The sequence below is a fragment of the Patiria miniata genome, unplaced genomic scaffold (genome assembly GCF_015706575.1).
Source record: "Patiria miniata isolate m_02_andy unplaced genomic scaffold, ASM1570657v1 HiC_scaffold_19, whole genome shotgun sequence".
In the NCBI taxonomy this organism is placed as follows: domain Eukaryota; kingdom Metazoa; phylum Echinodermata; class Asteroidea; order Valvatida; family Asterinidae; genus Patiria; species Patiria miniata.
In genome coordinates, this window is record NW_024037057.1 from 16,637,227 (window position 1) to 16,656,735 (window position 19,509).

The window sequence follows — 19,509 nt, forward strand, 5'->3', positions numbered from 1 at the left end:
TTCCATATTATATACATGTACATACATTTGTATACATGTACAGTACAACGCTGCGACAAAGAACATGGCTGTACTGCACATTAAGATCAATTATTCATTTTGGCTCTCAAATCTTATGTAGAATTATGCTGAGCATTAGTGGCTATAACGACTGACCACTATGAGAAACAATATTTTGTGGACCCGTTTGTGTATGGAGACTTAGACTAATTGAAGTCATGTGCATGTATTTGTTTGATTCAGGTAAGGTAGTCTTTGGTGAGCCCATTGCAGCCTCCCTGGGTACAGATGGTACTCACTACTTCTGCAAGAATTGGCGTCATGCAGCTGGTCATGTCATGGGACCTCCACTACGACCTGATCCTACTACCCCAGGCTACTTGATGGATCTACTGGCCAAGTCAGTATTACTTATACACCTGTCAATTGTAGGACGGACCCCATGACATCCCCTCCCCTCCCCCTGGGAATGGAGGGTGCATTATATCTTGTGTAGCTCCACTGTGATACGAGGGGGGGGGGGATGGTCATGATTTTGTGTGTCAAACAGTTTACATAATTTACCTTTAGTGCATCACCTGTCTACAGTACATGTATATGCATTATAGACTGTCAAAGAGTGAAGTATATATTTGGCCAACAATGTATTACTATTCTGACGCACAAGGTACACACATGTAGATGTCAGCTAAGGTTGAATGACAATTGGACAATCATGCACCTTTGCTGTGTGTCATGGGGTCGGTCTTGCTATTGACAAGTACATTATGAGCCACTTAACGCCATAGCTGTATTTTTGGTTTTTGAAAGTCTGTTATGTCTTGTCAAATCTTCACGGCAGCCAGTCTGTCCAAGGGTCTTTCGTTTTTGAGGACACAGAAAATACATACATTGTATTTATTTCTCAATATATATGTACTAGTGAGGTTTCTTTTGATATGTTGCAATTATGTAGGGGTTTCTATTACGTGGTTTGCTGGTTAATCTTTTTAAGTTATTTGTCCTTGAAAAGTGACAGACTTCAATGCTGGATCTGTTGCAGACATATTGGGCCTGCCCTAGACAGAGTGCACAAGTACCCCCTCTGTCGGTTAGAGAGAGTTAAGAGGAACTCTGCCCATCATATTCCCATTGCTCACGTCAAGATGATAGGGGCTTGTAGATAGTCGGAATGAAAGTAACAGTGTGTACTGGGTGTCATACATATAGGCACAAGAACTAATGCCATGGTGGGGATGCAATATGTCCCTCCATGGGAGACCTGATCTAATGTGCAGCTAGTCCATACATGAAGCGTTGTGTTAATTGTTTGATTCCACAGTGGTGACCTTCAGCTGACTGGGACAGACAACTGCACATTCAACGCTGACCAAAAGGCTCTAGGCAAAGACGACTTCAGCAAAATACCTAATGGAGTCAATGGTGTGGAAGATAGGATGTCTGTTATATGGGAGAAGGGTGTGGTAAGTTACTCACCGACACGCCTCTCAAGACCTCATGCACAAATAATGCCTATCAGTAGGACAAATGTGAACAAATCAATCACTGTCCAAAATACGTCTTTCTTTGCAATGATACCTACATATCAAGGTGTCATTATTGTGTTGGTGGAGCATCGAGGCACAATAACTCACTTCACTGGTTCCTGCCTGCTTTCCTTTTGATTAATTGTACTTTTCACTTTTCACAATATTCTTTTTATTTGCTAGATATCTGGCAAGATGGATGCCAACAGATTTGTAGCAGTGACCAGCACCAATGCAGCCAAGATCTTCAACATGTATCCACGCAAGGTATCTTACCAGATTAAGGACATTTGACTCAACCTGCAGTACAGCCAAAGTTGTCAAACATTATTATAGGAAGGCAACTTCTCATAAGACATACATTCACCCAGTGTGATCAGTACATTTTAAACGATGTCATGATACCAAGTTAGGAAACCTTCATGGACACTTTGTAATTGACGTTGTGCAATATGATGACATTTCTGACACACACTTGCTTTTTACTGGCTGTCAATGTCTGTCTGCTTCTGTAACACTGGGTGGGGCAGACACCAATGGCCCTAGATGATGCTACTCAAATATGTATGTGCAGATGTACATAAGGCCCATTCCCCGTAACAGGCATGAGATTTTTCAGACATTTGTCTGAAATCAGACTTTTTGAGTCTGAGAGGAAGACATCAGTATAGAAAGAAATGCATCTTTCAGACCTTTCATCCAATTTTCAGACTTTTTTTTTCAAAATTGACAATGTCATCCCTGGTAATATGCTGTTGAATTTTTGTGACATAGTAGTGAACAAACAACGTTATACAGCTTTTACACAACAAGGACAAAGTATTGGGAAGGTTAAATAAAAGCATCTTGGGATGAAATCTCTACGCACTGGGATACATGAGTGGGCGGAGCCATCTCCTGGATGCCAAGGACAATGGTGGCTTGATTACCAGAAAGAAATCAAGTAAACGAATGAGTGAATGAGACATTTAAAGTGAGGTCTTGTATTGTATCTAGGGTGTCATCCAAGTGGGTTCCGATGCTGACATAGTCATCTGGGATCCTGAGGCTACACGCGTCATCTCCAAAGATACACACCACCAGGTGAGAACATTACTGACCTGTTACTTGACATCTTGCCTTTCACTGAAACTGACTATCATCTAAACATCACTGCCCTGGCATTTCACACTCTGGTATAAACCCAAAGGGCCCCGCCTGTTGCACCTTATACCCCCCAACCACCCCAGGTGTTCATGGTTTTGTAACTTTATCTAGGAGTACATATGATACATTGTAATACAAATGTATGAGACAAGTTTAAAGCTGGGATTATTGCAGAGGTCAACTTTGTTCACTTTCATGCTTCCTTTTTGAAACATTTCTCAATAAGCCTCTGTACTAATGACGTCACACTTTGTTTACATGTGCACTTTCCTATGGAGCCAGTGGGGGCCCACGGTCCTGACACCATAGGAAAGCACACGGGTAAACAAAGCGTGACGTCATCAGTACAGAGGTTTATACAGGTACCGTGTGCAGTGGTACTGATGAGCTGTGATTTGATTGTTTGTTTGTTTGTTTGCTTACAAATAGGCTGTGGATTTCAACATCTTTGAGGGCATGGAGTGCCATGGTGTTCCTGTCATCACCATCAGTCAAGGGCGGATAGTCTGGGAAGATGGAGAGGTAACATCCCATTTGCCCCTAAGCACTGCGTATCAGGCATGCTTGTATTCCCTGGCTATAGAAACTGAGAAGCCTCAATCATTCTGCAAGTCTTGTATAGTTTGTATTTCCCTCACTTTTACAAAAAACTGTTTCTGAAAGAGAGACTTGAAATCTTTGAAGGGTCCGAAACTATGCAGCCTTTGGTGATTATGGAAGCATGCTGCTGAATTCAGAACTGAGCAAATTGAAGCTTACTGGACAAGAAATAGAACTTTCACAAAAGTGATGCTGTATTCATATCTCTAGTTGTTTTCATAATGTTCTTGAATACATGGGCTTGGTATAGATCATACTCATTAGTACATGTACATGTAGTAGTTGACTAGCCTAAAGAATCTTGATTTAAAGTATGCATTCATGATGCGACACTCTGAATTTCTGGTAACAAGACACTTATGTCAATACATTACACTATCACCTAGTATGTTACCGTAATTTTCGGAATATAAGCCGCGGCTTATACGTTGAATTTGCCCATGAAAATGTTTACTGCGGCTTATACACAGGGCGGCTTATACGCCAAGCCTTAAAGAATAAAAATGAGATTCAAATGTATTTAATGTACTGGTATAAGAAAAGACTGTTGCTGAAATGAATTATCAATAAAGAAAGTCATTAACAAACCGAAAGCACGTCCCACGAAAATATACCGAGCGGGAAAAAGTACGGCAGGCCGGCTGACCATGCGTGAGTGAAAGCATGGTGAAAACATGGTGAAAGCTGTCTTCGACAACCAACTGCAACCTGGCTGTACGTGATACTGCTCAATGCCGGCTGCATGCATTTCCCCATGGACCACACCATTTGTGGTAACAAAGGGGTGTACTTTCGTGGGAACAATAATTACAAATATATTTTTGCTGTTAAAAAAAAAAAAAGACAACTAAAAATTACGGTACATAGTGTTTATAGGAACAGTGTCTTATTAACATAATGCTATTTGAATATCATCCTTTCACAGTTACATGTGACTCAAGGAGCAGGTCGTTTTATTCCACGCCCACTGCACGCCCCTGAAGCCTACAATAAGATCTTGATCCGGGATAAGGTAAGGACAGAGTGTTATCGTTTCCATAAGATTTCCCTAACTTACATTGTGGATGGAGCTTTGTCAATGTGAATGAATTCAGAGTAGGTCCGTGTAAATGCCCATGTCGCACCTCTGTAGGTGTCCACTCTTTGTGGAACAGTACTCAGTAAGCCCTAGTGATGGCACATGAAAATGTTGTTCATTGTGCAAAGGTTTGAATGAGCATTTCAAAGATACTTGGAGGACTTGAAAGAAGAGTAGATCAAGTAGACATCCCCACCAGTCCCATTATTTTCTTGTCTGTACAGGTCAATCAGCCAATCAAAGTTGAGCGTGAGCCGTATGATGGTCCAATCTGGACACCGGATGGTCCTAAGAAGCAGTCCAATATGCCGAGGAGTGTGCCTGTAGCTCCTGCTGAGGAGTTTAACAGCCACAGTGCTGCATCCACTAAGCAAGGCGGTAGGGACCTGCATCGCTCTGGATTCAGTCTCTCGGGTAAGCACACGCATGTCTAGAATCAGACTTTTTGAATCTCAGAGAAATACACAGGGGTGAGATTTGTCAGGATTTTTCTTGATTTCAAGAATTTTTGTCAGAATATGTCCTGATTTCAGGATTTTTTGTCAGGATTTGTCCTGATTTCAGGATTTTTAAAGAATCTCTTTTGAAATTTGTAATTCCTGAGGTTTTTACCAATACAAAATGATGTAGGACAAAAGAAGTGGTATTTTAAATTTAAACATGTACCATAGACCCTACGTTGCTCTTTGACCCTCGGCGACCTTCAAACCCTCTGTCGAATATTTTTTTGAATTTTCAGTTTCCCCAATAAAGAAATGTATTTTTCAGATCTTTTGTCTAATTTACAGACTTTTTTTAAAATTGACAATCTCATCCCTAGGTAGGTTCTTACCCTGTTTATGGACTGATCCGACAAATAATAGCAGAAGGCATTTATTCTGAAGAGGAATCACGCTTGTGCGCATATTGAAGAGGAATCACGCTTGTGCGCATATTGAAGAGGAATCACGCTTGTGCGCATATTGCATGTGTTCTTGAAATCAAAGTGTGTGCACTTGTGTGTGAGGGTTACATGACTCTGGGTATTCCTTGGGATTTGTTGCTGTTCACCCCCATTGTAATGGCCATGCAGTAACCATGGGACAAATATTATAACAAATGTTGAAGTGAACATTGAAGTATTTTAAGGTTGAACAAAGAAATTGACTGGAGTGGGGTTTGAACCAGCAATCTCCTGAACAGGATTACCATTCTGGTGCTCTATCAACTGAGCTATTCAGCCCTATGTTGGCGGTTCCCAATTTTGTCAATGTCTTTGGTCAAGGGAAAGGAAAAAGAAAAAATTGAATATTTGAGTTTGGGAAGGTGAAGTGGAACCAGGTATATATCTTGAGAAATGTCTTGAAGGAATTGGTGTACAACTCTTTGCATTTGCAAGTCAGTACATGATCTGTGGGACATTGCCTAGCTGGCTGTATCGACTCATCTTTACACACATACATGTACATGTATAACAGAAAGTATGTGCTGTTTGCAGGATTGCTTGTACCTGTTTAGCAGCAGAATCAGCGATATTGTAATGCATTGTGATATGAACGTAGCTTATTGTTACAATTCTCATTGATATTCCTTAGGACGGCAGATTGATGACAATGTTCCCCATCGAGCTGCACACAAGGCTCTGGCCCCACCAGGGGGTAAGTCCAGCATCCAGTTTTAAGGCACAAGCCACCGTAGAGATTGTCTGTTTCTGTTGGCATGGTAGCACAGCTGTAGTCAACCTTCAAGAATGCCACACTTGCGTCTGAGAGGTCTACATGTGTAACCATGGTAATCATGATGGAAAGGAGCAACAACGTAACATTGTATGGATCATAATCATCTTTACATTGCAGTTAGTAAGGGAACTGTTTTTCTTCTAAAGCTAAAATGGGATCAATGTTAATCAGATTGTGTTTTTGTTGGGAAACTGTAATGTAGTCCATGCAGATTGCAGTCCCTGGAAGCGGTCCAGCTCTTACAAACATTGACTTGAATAATTCCTTGAGTACCATACATGTAACACGGCTGCCCACCGCTTGTAGTACCATACATGTACATTTATTTACATGTGGTATACATTCATGACTACATAACTTGGATTAGGAACTATACAATCTCTTTGTCCCCATTGTGTTGTGTCACAAAAGCCAAACATGTCTCTATGCTGTGGATCATGTGAGCATTGTATAATGGTGTAAGACGTACATGTAAGCGTATGGAACGTCCTGGGCAATGGACTGAAGTGATCAATATCTGTAGAGTCTTATCTGTGTTCATGTAGCAGACTTCATAATATATTTCTCATTCTTGACACAAAACCACTTCTCTTACAATCTGATTGACAGAACCTGTCCAAATTACAATGAAACCATCAGAGTAAAGCACAGTGTGCTAGACCAATTTTTCAATTGGTTTTGCACATAAGGTACAGTGTACAGTGCAAAGGCTATCAGTCATCAAGTAGTAATTATTCACTCATCAGAGGTTGTACTCATGCATGGAAATCCTACTGAATATACCTTATTATATTAATCCCAAGCCAGATATTCATGTCTTGCAATGGAATTTGGAACTATGAAGTAGCCAGAGATTTTCCTCTATGGTTTATTTGATAATCCATTTTCTTGCCATGTGTTATATGCAGTTGTGTAATTATTCTGTAAAAGAAAAATGATGTTAATCAAATTAGGTTTTGCCCTTCACCGACGTAAAAACACTATAGTCAGTGTGTTTAACCTCCCGAGTGAAAGTTGGAAAAAATCACTCAGGCAAAAAATCACTAGGGCAAAACCTAATTTGATGTACATCACCCCGACCCAAATTCCATCTTATGAAAAGTGATGTTCTCAATGTTTCTGAGGACTGTCATTTATTTTACATAATAAAACTGTCTTAGGGAATGTTTTTGTGATGGTCTTTTAATGACATCGTTTCCTTTTATAGATGCATTATGACAATGACAACATTTTGGATAAAAACGATGTGAATTGCAAACAAGATTTAGGCCTCTCATTTGTTAATTACTTGATGGCGATTTTTTTTGCCATGACTTTAAGTTATACAACCAAACTTTCTGACAGCAGTTATAAAAAAGTTAGAATAATAAAAAAAAAATCGAAACAATTTTTTTTTTTTTTACTCAATCCTATTTTTACTACACGGTAGCGCAAACATTAGATATTAGTATCTTAGCAGCACATAATTCACGAGATGCGTAGTTATAGTTGAGAGCACTGTTGTCACGTGTGTACATGTGTGATTTTTTTCTTTCATTTTATTTTTGGAGCTATAAAACAAGTGTTTTATGTACATAATGGTTTTTTTAAAAGATGTTATTTTGCTGAAATTCAGAGACTTTATTATTATAGGTGCAGAGTGTTATATTTACACTGCAACAATTGTAGTGTTAAATAAAAGACTTGTCCAATATAGATAACAAATTGCAGGTTTTTTTTGCATGTAACACATCTTTGCTCAAACTATGAGCATTTTTCAAGCAAAGGAAGTTTGGATGCTAGGCTAGCTGATGTATGTGTTGATTGATACATATTAATGAGGTCTTCTGATTTTACAATTTCTGTGTGGCCATACTACTTATTGTTGAGATTTTACCGATCTTCCAAATTATGTGTTAAGTCTATGTAGCAGCTTTGAAGTGATGTCACAAAAAAAAATTCTTGAAAATCATCGTGTGAGATGTGACTGTAGATATGCCAACTTCACTTCAGTTTCTTGAACTGTCTGGCGATATAAGTGTTTGTAATTTACATTCTGCACTCATCAAACATGTACTTCGTGCAAAGTATGCTCTGCTCACTAGTGCGCTTTGTAGTACCACATAAGCATTGCACTTAATAGCGGTGCTGGCGGCTGTACACTGCACAGCTCATCAGCTGGCCCCAGCCCAGATCACATCTGCTCAATGTGAAATGAAATACTTCTTCTCCATCGTTTTCTTCCTGGGTTCATATTAAACTTATTTGCGAGTTTGTACTTCCAACGGCTTGTGATAAATGTAAGAACAAGCTAATGATAAACTTAGCCCATGATTGGTCAATATTTTATGCATGTACAATGACACATTTTGTGGTATGATCGCCTCTCTGTTAAACAGCGTAAGGTGGCCTTAAGTGAAATGCGAGGGACGATTTGTGTGTTTGGAAAGTCTGACAGGTCTGGTTATCAGATACTTGTGGTATCTTGTGCGTCAAGGATAAATAAAATGCATTCATAAGTGTTTGTAATATATCAGTGTTTTAGAGCAAGATTGGAAATGAATTACAATGTAATGTTTTGTTTAATATGATGCGGGCACTGCAAGTAGTATTTGTAACAACCACCTCTCCTTTGGAATGCAAAAGACCCACGTTCATGGAGTGTTGGTAATTTGGTTCATCTTGAAGATTTGTTACCAAGTAGAGTTTGTTTCAAACCAGATCAATACTCCCTTCTACTTGGTAGAAGGATGCTTATTCCCCTCAGCAACAGCCAAGACTTGAGCAAAGTTATGGATTGAACTGTGCGGATCACAGGATCATTATATCGCAACAAATCTTGAAGGTGTGTCGTAACAAGAGGATAATATCAAGATGTTTAGTGTTCAATCTGTTGCTTACATCAAATGAATTCTATTGAGGAAAATAGTAGCCCACAATGACTTGTTCTTAATATTCTCTGCAAATACTGCATGCAATGTTTTGTATACTTAAAATCGTGGTGCGTATTTTTATGATCTATATATACATTTTCCACAAGATGGCAGCCTCGTGTTTCGTCAGTGCATGATGTGTACTTAGTACCATGTCTCGAGTTCATATTCAGTGTTTCGTGAACCAGTGCTATTACCCGTATTATGTGAATGCTTGTGCCAGTGCGAACCAACCAAGCAAACCAGTTGTGTCTTTGTAATGATTGATGTACACACCAATTTCACGTTGGTAAAACTGAATAATAAAAAATCGCCAAGAAGTAATTAGAAAATCTAGAATCTAGTGTCTTTTTTTGGTCTTTGTTTCTCTTTGTCGTAGTATTAAAACGAGTTATACTAACAAGAAAGACTTGTATTAGTCGAGCTTATTATCAATAGGTTATTATTATTATTATTATAGGTTTTTTCTCCGGACACTTGGCCTCCGTAAATCAAAAACTGGGGGTGGGGGTGGGGGGGGGGGGGGCCTGGTACCATATTTCAATAGGGGGCGCTGTTCAAATTTGACGATTATTAACACTAGATTACAGAATGGTATACCGTATTTTGTGCAGGCGGACATTATACCAGTATAATTTTTTTGGGGGTGTCAAGGGGGGGGGGGTCGATTTTTTTTTTAGGAATTTGTATGATAATTTTTTTTTTTGGACAGAGCTGGGGGGGGGGGGCAAAGATCCGCGCCTGCTGTGGCACAAATATATCGCCAGACGAAATGCCAACAAAGACAAGTCAACAAAGACAAGTAATGTATACATGTACCTTATAGTCGTGTTGTTTTTTCACGATCATTCTAAATTTGTGCAGAATAGTTGAGGTATTTCGGTTTGTCCTCATCTCTCGCCTTAAACGAATGAAGCATAGGCCTAATGAACAATTCCAAACTAATTAGCAGCAGCACATTTACTTAAGACAAAAGGAAACACGATGAAACGAGAGAGAGAGAGCGAAACAATTTCAAAATCAATTCAAACTTCGATCATAATAATTTTCAACTTCTGAATTAAATTCCCAAAGAAGTTTGGAATGGAGGTTGTTTGACAGGAATAAAGCTGAATTGAAAATTGGTTATTGAGAAAACTTCAACAGATGTTGCTACTCAAAAATTTCGCAGCTCTTTTTTTTTTTTAAGCTGTCTAATCTCAACATCTGCAGTTTCTTTCAATTTAGAAGTACTTAGAAGGGCCAAAGTCAGATAATTACACTTTTATCGGAAGCCGTAATCAATCAATCACTCCAGTTAGATCAAGATATCACTTTACCACTGCAGAACAAAATATTGTGTAAGATAAATAAAAAGACCTACCATCGGTCAAAGTGGCGTAAAAGGGGGGGGGGGGGGTGTTCACGGAGCCACAGTTTCTGGAGGTGGCGTTCAATGTTTTTTTTAATAAAAACATTAGTTTGCCTTCCCCGAATTCTGAGTGGAAGGGTAGGGGAAGCCCTCGTATTTCGGGATTTTGGGGGTATGTGTGCGGTATTGGCGTGGGGGGGGGGGGGGGACTGCAGCAGGTTTTGCTGAGAGTGCCATTATACTGACAACGCCAGCAGCTCTTTTCGGATATAGTTTGGACATGTATCTATCCAAGGTATTGTATACCATTTGCTTGTACAGGGTGAGTAAAACAAACGAAACCCAAATGTCGGGACCATTGCTTTAGTGAAGTTCTGCATGTAGCACTTTTAAAATCTAGGATATAAAAGCTCAATTCATGAGTTTTTTTAGTACAAAAATCATTCAAATCACTCATGTACTTTTCAAGTTAGGGACTTTTAAACACAACCATTGTTTTAAAGTTCTGTCCACGGATCACAAAAAAAGGTAAGTGTTCTTTCAGCAAAACGAAAACAAATCACATAAGGATAGTTGGGTCCAAAACATAAGTTCCGTGACCATTCTCTTGCTAAGATGTTTTGACGATGGATTTGACTTCTATGGACCATTTATAAAGAAACAATCCCCAGGTCCCTCCCAAAAATCCCGGCATTTTTCGCTAGGGGGCCAAATCCAAGATGGCCTCCGGCGCCATCTTGAAAAATTAACTTTTGAACCAGAACACCTAAAATCATGTATGTAGACACTTTTTCAGGTAAGTCGACCATGAGGATTCCGATTCCGACTTCAGTTTGACGCTATGACATAATTTTGACCCAGAAGTTCAAAAAGGCCCCCCATTCGATAGAGCAAAAACATAACTTTTGAACGGGAGCACCTATGATCATGAATGAACACATTATTTGGGCAAAAATCATTGCGCTGATGCAATTTAAGAAGGTCCTGGAGAAGTTCAATAAAACAGTGGTCCCGACATTTGGGTTTCGTGTTTTTTTTACTCACCCTGTAGTGTCAAACCTCCTGTCAAGTTGTTTGCGCATTGTATACCATCATTTAAAAAAAAAGGAATTACCAACATTTTCCAACGATATGGTTTAAGACGGAACCATCGTTGGAAAAACGTGTAACAGCTGGTCAGTGGAACGATGTCTGCCTAAATTACTAGCCTTAAAATTAATGTGGCCTGACGTTGCGAACTTAGCAAGTTCTTCTTCAGAGGCTAAAACATAAATGACAGAGGTACATCCATTAACAATGTTAATGGATGTACCTCTGTCATTTATGTTTTAGCCAGAAACCGGAGTCTTTTTTTTTTGGCCTTAGGTTCTCTTTTTTGCAATGTTACTGCGGTTTGTGTTTGGCCGGTTTTAAAGGTAGAGTCCATCATTTGCAATTTCTGCATTATATATTCGTTTGAAGTAACAATTGTGCTCAAAATCTAAAGAAGGGTGTTGAACAACTAACCTGATGAAGTTTTAGGTCAGTGAATGCTGTACATTCCGAGAAAACAATATTCTAAAATCTAGATTCAGTCAAAAGTTGCCGAGTCATGTTTTGAATTGCGCCCAAAATCAGCGTCCGGCAACATATCCGGTTCGTTAGTGTGACGTCACCTCCAGCACTTTCTGCACGATTGGAACCGGAAGTTAAAGCAGCTCGAGCGTTTGCAGTCAATGGGCGCTATAATCAGTGGTGTGCGCGCGTGTATGACGATATGTACGCGGCTCGGAAAAAAAGTCGTCTATTGAATCACCATATTGTGTGGTAATTTCAGCATTGATGTCATGATACGATTTCTCGTGCTAGATGACCGGTTGATTAGTATACTGGGCTGGCATGGAATGTCCACTGGCAAAGTTGGGACACTAGAGGATTGACAGCAGGTTGGTTTCATGCCCATGTACCTGTTTGTCCCCAGATTTCGATTGAACATTTTCCTGCACAGTAACAAAAGCATTTTCCTGCAAGGGTGTAGAGTACGTGCCCCGGGACCGTATCATAAGTCCGACGCCTCATAGGTCCGAAATTTCGGACTTGTGAGGCGTCGGACTTATGAGGCATAAAATCTCGCCTCATAGATCCGACGCCTCGTAAGTCCGACGCCTCATAAGTCCGACAATGGACAAAGGCGTCGGACTTATGCGGCGTTGGACCTTTGAGGCGGAATAAATAAATTGTATGCCTCATAAGCCCGACGCCTCATAAGTCTGAAATTTCGGACTTATGAGGCGTTGGACTTATGAGCTGACCCCAGTACCCCATCCATTATGGTGCATTCAAGGTTAGTTTTTTTTTGGTAAAAACTGATCAAAATGGGCATATTCTTCATAATTTCCTTGTTTTTGCAAGTATTCGCGGTTCTTGCGCTTATAAATAGTCATGAGTAGGCCTACTTCATAATTTATATAAATGTGAAATTTTAAAAATTTTGGTTAATAGGCCTAACATTTGTCGGTGTTTTTATATTGCAAGTGAGATATACATGACTTTGTATTAAAACTGTTGACTACTGTGATGTGGGATATGGCTGTTTTAACACCCGAGGGAAGCTGCAGGTTCTATGCGCCCCTCGGATGTTAAAAACATAATCGTTTCAATATAAGCACAACAGTGGATGTAACTTGTAATTGGTATGGTGACAATCGGCTGAAAGGCAGAGAACCATTCTCGGGTACTAATTTGTGATAATGTTCTACAAAAATACTATTAGGCTACAGTGTTGGAGAAAAGGCATAAACCTTCAAGGCCAAGGCCAAGGCCAAGGCTTTGACCCTCAAGGCCAAGGCAAAGGCCAAGGCTTAGACCTTCAAGCCTCGAGGCCAAGGCCAAGGCTTAACCCTCAAGGCTAAGGCCAAGGCCAAGGCCCTGTTTTATAAAATGACCACTGATATAGAACTAATTATAGTCACATGACTCATCATCACGAATCGCCCATTAAGAAGAACAACATGTCTTAAATTGCAATCAACATGCTCGCATACACCGTTTTATGACTGCATTAGATCTATTAAAGTATAAGTTCAGGTCTTCAATATGGTTTAACTAAAACAAATTAAACATTTACTTCTGTATTGACATACAATTCTCCCGAGTGTAACAAAAGGGGGATCCAAGAAACTGACTTGGGAAATTTTTATTTGCTGGGCCAACATGGTCAGAAATATCAGCATTATCTAAAACAGATACATGCAAATCTTTAGCACTTATCAGGGAGACATACAACCAATCAGATACTATTCCATAATTGTATGCAATTTAAGTGATCAACTCATTAGCCCCACAAGTGTGCCTTAAGGCCAAGGCCCACTGGCATCAAGGCACTACATCACTGTTAGGCCACAATTGCCGTCTGTGATCGTGTGTGTTTAATAAACGTACGAAATATGTCGTTATGGAATGCGTCTGAACCGTTTTCGAGGAAGTGAGCCAAGGCTGACCTTGGGAGGATGCTGATGGCAAATCAGCGTGTATCATTTTTGATACCAAATTTGAACCATGGCAGGAGCCGGTGTGCGCGCGTTGCACACCTGCTGCCGATTTCACAAAACTTTACGCAAAGACGAAACTCCATTTGTGTATATAAGTTGCACAACAGTTCACGTTGTGCAGTGCGTAGGTCCGCCACGGAGTAGCCGACCGAAAACAAACCTATTTTATGGCTTATCGTGATCGTCGTGGAGCTTGCCTGTCCTATACTTTGTGTTTGAAGTAAATAAATTGCTATCTTTCAACGACTGCTTCGTGATCGAACCGAAATCACACAAACAGCCGTCGTAAATGCTAGGTTTTTTTAATCGTCGTCCAAGATATTTAAAGTATTTGAAACGTTGCGCAGCTACGCCAAGTTTCGTGAAGCAATAGTAAGTATCGCTCAATATATATATTGCGCAGCTTTGCAACAAATTTGTTTCGTAAATCCTACGCAAGTACGCATAGCGTAAGTTATGCGCTGTACTGTTTCGTGTACGTATGACATCGGCTGCTGAATACTGAGTGTGAAAAGCTGGAGCGCTATTTAGCCCGAGATAAGTTGTGACGTCATGATTTCACAAATACAACGACAGAAGTTGGGTTTAGAGCAGAGTTGCTCGAGATATAACAGTGTGTGATCGCTCCTGCTGGGTTCATTTGCTCTCGTCAAAAGGCCACTGTCGGTAACACGTCACACAATGAAGGTTCTGTTGATAACTACATCGGTGCTGTTGCTAGCAGGTACTGCCGTGTCGGCATGGGGAGGTACAGGGCCTAAGTGCCCCAACGGCTGGCACATGTATAACAACACGCAGTGTCTGTCGCTGTTTACTCGACAAGAGCCGTGGGAGGAAGCCAGGTAAATCACGTTATAGGCCTACAGCAAGTTCCTTTAGAACTGGTTTGTCCGTCCCTTGAAAGAAATCACTGGTAGTACACTCAGCACTCTGTTCAGTCTTCGAAGATACACGTACCTTTTTATGTTGTACTTCGCGCGAAAATGAATGCAGGTATAAATATCAACACGCCCTTAATTCAACATTTGAAAGTATTTCTTTTCATCTATTTGTACTTACTGTGGGCCAATTTTTTTGTGAGAAATATTTCGTAGAAAGCTTATAACTTACCCCAACCAAATAATACATAAATCATATTCCAACTTAAATTTTTTTTCTTCAAAGCGCACCGTGCGTGCAGAACCAAGAAATCACTGACTGACGAACTTTAATCAATCAGCATGAATTCAGTTTGTGTGCAACTTGCTAGTCTTTCACTGGCTCGTTTATTTAGAAACAAGGTTTCCAGTCTGCTTGGCGGGGCAGGCTGCTTCGCCGCCCCACTCGCTCCTCAACTCGTGACGTTGTTGTTATCCATACTTCGCGCGGACATTCTTTGTTCTCGTGAATTAAGAGAATTAACACGTAGGCCTATGTTCACGCCCATTGTGTCCGTTTGGTCCATTATTTTGATGAGCGACGGCCGATTATGTCCCACCCATAATGTCCCGCGGTCCATTTTGTCCGACGGACTATTACGTCCGATCCATTGTGTCCGACGGCCGATTATGTCCGACCCATTATGTCGGCCGACCTATTATGTCCGACGGCCGATTTTGTCCGACCCATTGCGTCCGCCGGCGGAGTTTGACGAGCGACGGCCGAATATGTCCGACCCATTATTGTCAGACGGCCGATTATGTCCGACCCATTATGCCTGACGGGTCGATTATGTCCGACGTATTATGTCCAATGGCCGATTATGTCCGACCCATTGCGTCCGAAGGCCGATTATGTCCAACCCGACCCAATGTGTCCGACGGTCGATTACGTCCGGACAGAGCGACCTATTGTGTCTGACGGCCGATCCCATGCAGCAAACATTTAAATGAACTGGGCAAGAACTGGCCCCACACGGTTCTGCCGATACAAACGGAACTGGCTGTCGGCATTTGCTCGGTACAGGCCTGCACATAGACCTGATTCACCAGGATGCCAATGTTGATGGTGTTCCCTGAATTTTATTTACACATGCGCGATTTTGTCGCACGATAATGTTGCGCGATTTTATATATACGAACAAATAAATGAGCGCGTTTACATTTACAAGACAAAGTCGTGCGACTTATCAAATTTGATTTAATCGCGCGACAAAAAACATGGCATACGTTTGTCACAAGTGCCTGAACAGACTGGTTGTACACAATGGACAAACAAAGAATTACCAAGGTGTAGAATTATCGTGAATTGTACGACACATCTAACATAGACTACAAAGACATCGAAAGAATGGACAACGTATAGGGAGGAAATTGCAACGTTTTCGATTTCCTTGAGCGCAAACCCATGCTTGTTTATAATTTGGGTGGCTAAATCATCCTTACTCGCAGCTGGTATGCTGAATTGCGAAGGACGCGGCTACAACGTGGTCGGGCCGCTGGCACGTAAAGGCGCCTATGGCTGCCGGCCACATCGACCCATATATGACCACGGAGCACAGCCTGAGATCGAAAGAGTTTGATTTTTCGGAGGGAGGAAAACCAGAGGGCCCGGAGAAAAACCCTCGTGGCACAGGAGAGAACCAACGCACAACTCTACTCACATGTGATCCGCGGCCAGGATTCGAACCGTGGTCACCTTGGTGAGAGGCGAGCGCTTTACGCACAAGCCACCCATGCCACCCGGTTTATGGAGTAAATCGAGGATTTTCTATTGTTCCTCATCATCGGTCTTTTATTTATGGTGTAAATGGAGGACACACACGTGATGCATCATCGAATAATTAGGACAGGATCGAAAACGACCTCGATTAGAAAACGTGTACAAAACCAGTGGGAGCTATTGCAAAAAAGTTGAGTATAAACACCCAGATTTGTTTATGGTGTAAATCGAGGAATTTTTCTATTGTTTCTCGTCATCGATATTTTGTTTATACTCTATCTTTTTTGCAACAGCTCCCAGACACACACAGACATACACCCATTCTTCTTTATAGTATAGCGGTGATGAAATACACGATTCCATGTATAGTTGTTTCCCCTGTTCTCAGGGTTTAGAGTATACCGACAAACAACCGACAGTTCTCATGCTTCATAAGGCTATTTTCCCATTTGATTGCAGGCGACAATGTGACTTCAAAACCTCCGGTTCTGACTTGGTAATCATCGATTCAGCTGAGAAGAACGCCTTTGTGAACACCCTGGTTCACTCCAAGCCTCCTCTGATCTCCTGCGGACTACTGGGCATAGATTCCTACTGGATTGGCCTCAACGACAGGCGACGGGAGTTCTGGTTTGAATGGAACGACACACAAGAGCGTGGCGAGTATCGCAACTGGGGGTTCCTCGAGCCCAATAACCTGTTGGGTGAGGATTGTGTGGAGATGGAATACGACAAAGGTAAATGGAACGACGAGGATTGCGACAGTAAGCGCTGCTTTGTATGCGAGGTAGCCGCTACCTAGATCCGGATATTGTCGAGTGTCGACATAGACACTATAAAGATAGTCATGTGCCCCAATTAGAGTTCAAGTCGTATGTTGTCATTAAATTTGCATTAAAAATTTACCTTAAATTTGGCAACTTAATAAATACAGCTATTTCCCCATTTGTTTTATTTAAATACTGGTCTTCAGGCTCCTTTGAATAAGCGTAACTTTCAATTAATGAATAGAATGTTTGAAACCTATACCAGGAAACCTTTACGCGTCTGTATTGGATTAAACGTGTATAGAAATTCACTTGTGGTGTGATTTTATATAATTGTATTCCTTGCCATTGTTTGAAACGGTTGATTCTTTGTATGTTATTATTCAGTATCTTTTTTAAAATTCCATTTCAGCGTTTAAAATCTATAATTTGGTAATTAGAAACATTGTCGAAAATTGATATTTAGAACAAATTGTCCTCATTCAGCAGTGAACTGATCGACTGATTTTGTTGTCTTAGATATTCGCCATTGCCAATGAAATCTTTTCTTGATGATTTAAAGTTAAAGGAAGTTGACAAGGATTAATCAAAAGAACCATCGTTATTAAGGATTTAGGATTTTAGTGATGTGGAGGGTTTATGTCGTTTTTCTTTCCTGTAGTTACATTTCTTTACCACATAATTCATTGACAGAAAACCGTACATTAAACGGAACTCTTTTCTAATGGCAAATATTTATCTTGGGTCACCTTAATAATTTATTAAAAGTATAATTTTGAGGGCGTCGTGCTCAGATGTAATGATGGAGGTCATTTATTTAACTGCTACACATTCAAATGTTTTACCCCCAAACTTCATTCTTGCAAGAATAATACCAAAATGGCCGATTTTAAGGTATGGGTGCGTGAACGTGTATATTCTATTTTTGAAAGCTTTTTCCAACTAATACCATTTCATGGGCAACACGTTTGATATCCCAATGGGCGCTTATCATGACGCAGTATCCCTTTGATAACACGTCACCTTGGGCTGCAAAGGGTAACTGAGGTAGGTTAGTGGACATATGCGAAGACAAAAAGCCCCCCCCCCCCAAAAAAAATACCCAACCCAAAACAAGTGCCATTATTTTACCAGCGGCCTTTTACGAGTGCCCTTTTCGGAATTTCAAGCTACATTCGGCAATTGTGTCACCCTGAAAAGCGCCATCTATTGTCCAATAGTGTGCATGATCGTTCGGTTTGAACAGCGCCCCCATTGGGAGATGGTACCAGCCCCCCCCCCCCCCCCCCCCCGATTTTTTTTTACGGAGGCCAAGTGTCCGGAGAAAAAAAACCCCTGTCTACATTTCAGCACGGATGGGCGAGTGCCAGTTTCACGAACTTTTTACCCCCCAATAAAAATGACATTGCTGCACTAGTCCAAATTAGTCAGCCGGAAGGAGCGTTTACCAAGTAGACCTAATTTTGGGTCCCCTCGGACTTTTGAGTAGCCAATGATTCGATCCTGGAGCCACATCTTCGAGAGCAAACATGGCAGGCGAGTCCTGAAGGGGCGGGTAATCTTTGCAGCTGAATTCTTTCACGCTCTTTTTTAAGGACCCTTTTCATTTTTTTCTCTTGCTGTTGTGAGTGTTCAAAGTGTTCTACCCCAAGGTACAACTTAAATCTTTCTCCAAGAAGGTAGCTGCAGAGCAAGGGTTTCCCAAGTGTTGACATCGATGTAAAACGTCTTGAGGTTCGCCTTCAGCGTGTCCTTGAAGCGTTTCCACCGTCCTCTTCTTGACTGCAACTCCTCTCGAAGCTGGCAATGGAGCACATGTTTTGCAATTCGGGAGGCGCTTATCCGGGATTCTGAGCAAGTGGTCAGCCCATCGGCATTGGTTAGGATTACCGTGGCTTCCATGCTCATGCTGTATGCATCTTCCAGGACACTGGTGTTGGTGTGCCTGTCTTCCCAATTTATGCTGAGGATCCGTCGAAGGCAACGTTGGTGGTACACCTCCAAAGCCTTAAAATGCGTGTTTGTGGTCAAGATCTCCGAGCCATACAGGAGTGTTTGGAAGACAAGGATCTTGGTCTTGGAACGGAGGTCACGATTGTCGAAGGCGTTGCCAGCAGACTGGAGGCGCTGTTCGATTTCCGCATCGATGTCTGCTTTCACACATGCAGACAGATGGTTTCCTAAGTACGGGAAGTGCTCCACGTTGTTGAGATGATATCCGTTGATTCGTATGGAAGGTGC

At 41.2% G+C, this 19,509-nt stretch overlaps 2 protein-coding genes across 2 annotated transcripts in view; both read left to right on the top strand.

The window, feature by feature from the left end:
* The window catches only part of LOC119725924 (dihydropyrimidinase-like), a 43,579-nt gene extending 34,267 nt beyond the window's left edge, over nt 1–9,312 (top strand). The window contains exons 9-16 of the mRNA XM_038197538.1: nt 244–400; nt 1,322–1,463; nt 1,710–1,793; nt 2,523–2,609; nt 3,102–3,194; nt 4,198–4,284; nt 4,575–4,764; nt 5,925–9,312. Coding sequence (XP_038053466.1) covers nt 244–400; nt 1,322–1,463; nt 1,710–1,793; nt 2,523–2,609; nt 3,102–3,194; nt 4,198–4,284; nt 4,575–4,764; nt 5,925–6,010 — 926 coding nt within the window. The 3' untranslated portion in view covers nt 6,011–9,312. The remainder of the gene's footprint in view (nt 1–243; nt 401–1,321; nt 1,464–1,709; nt 1,794–2,522; nt 2,610–3,101; nt 3,195–4,197; nt 4,285–4,574; nt 4,765–5,924) is intronic.
* A 5,114-nt stretch (nt 9,313–14,426) lies between these two features.
* On the top strand, nt 14,427–18,165 carry LOC119725926 (C-type lectin lectoxin-Lio2-like). Its single transcript, XM_038197540.1, has 2 exons — nt 14,427–14,703; nt 16,961–18,165. The coding sequence occupies exons 1-2, from the start codon at nt 14,543–14,545 to the stop codon at nt 17,301–17,303; spliced, it is 504 nt and encodes a 167-aa protein (XP_038053468.1). The 5' UTR covers nt 14,427–14,542; the 3' UTR covers nt 17,304–18,165.
* Nucleotides 18,166–19,509: the final 1,344 nt, after the last annotated feature.

What these genes read in the sequence shown, in the direction of transcription:
- LOC119725926 (XM_038197540.1), top strand. Translation starts at nt 14,543, where the DNA reads ATGAAGGTTCTGTTGATAACTACATCGGTGCTGTTGCTAGCAGGTACT. An exon ending in GAGCCGTGGGAGGAAGCCAG is followed by an intron (nt 14,704 to 16,960) that starts GTAAATCACGTT and finishes ATTTGATTGCAG; the next exon opens with GCGACAATGTGACTTCAAAA.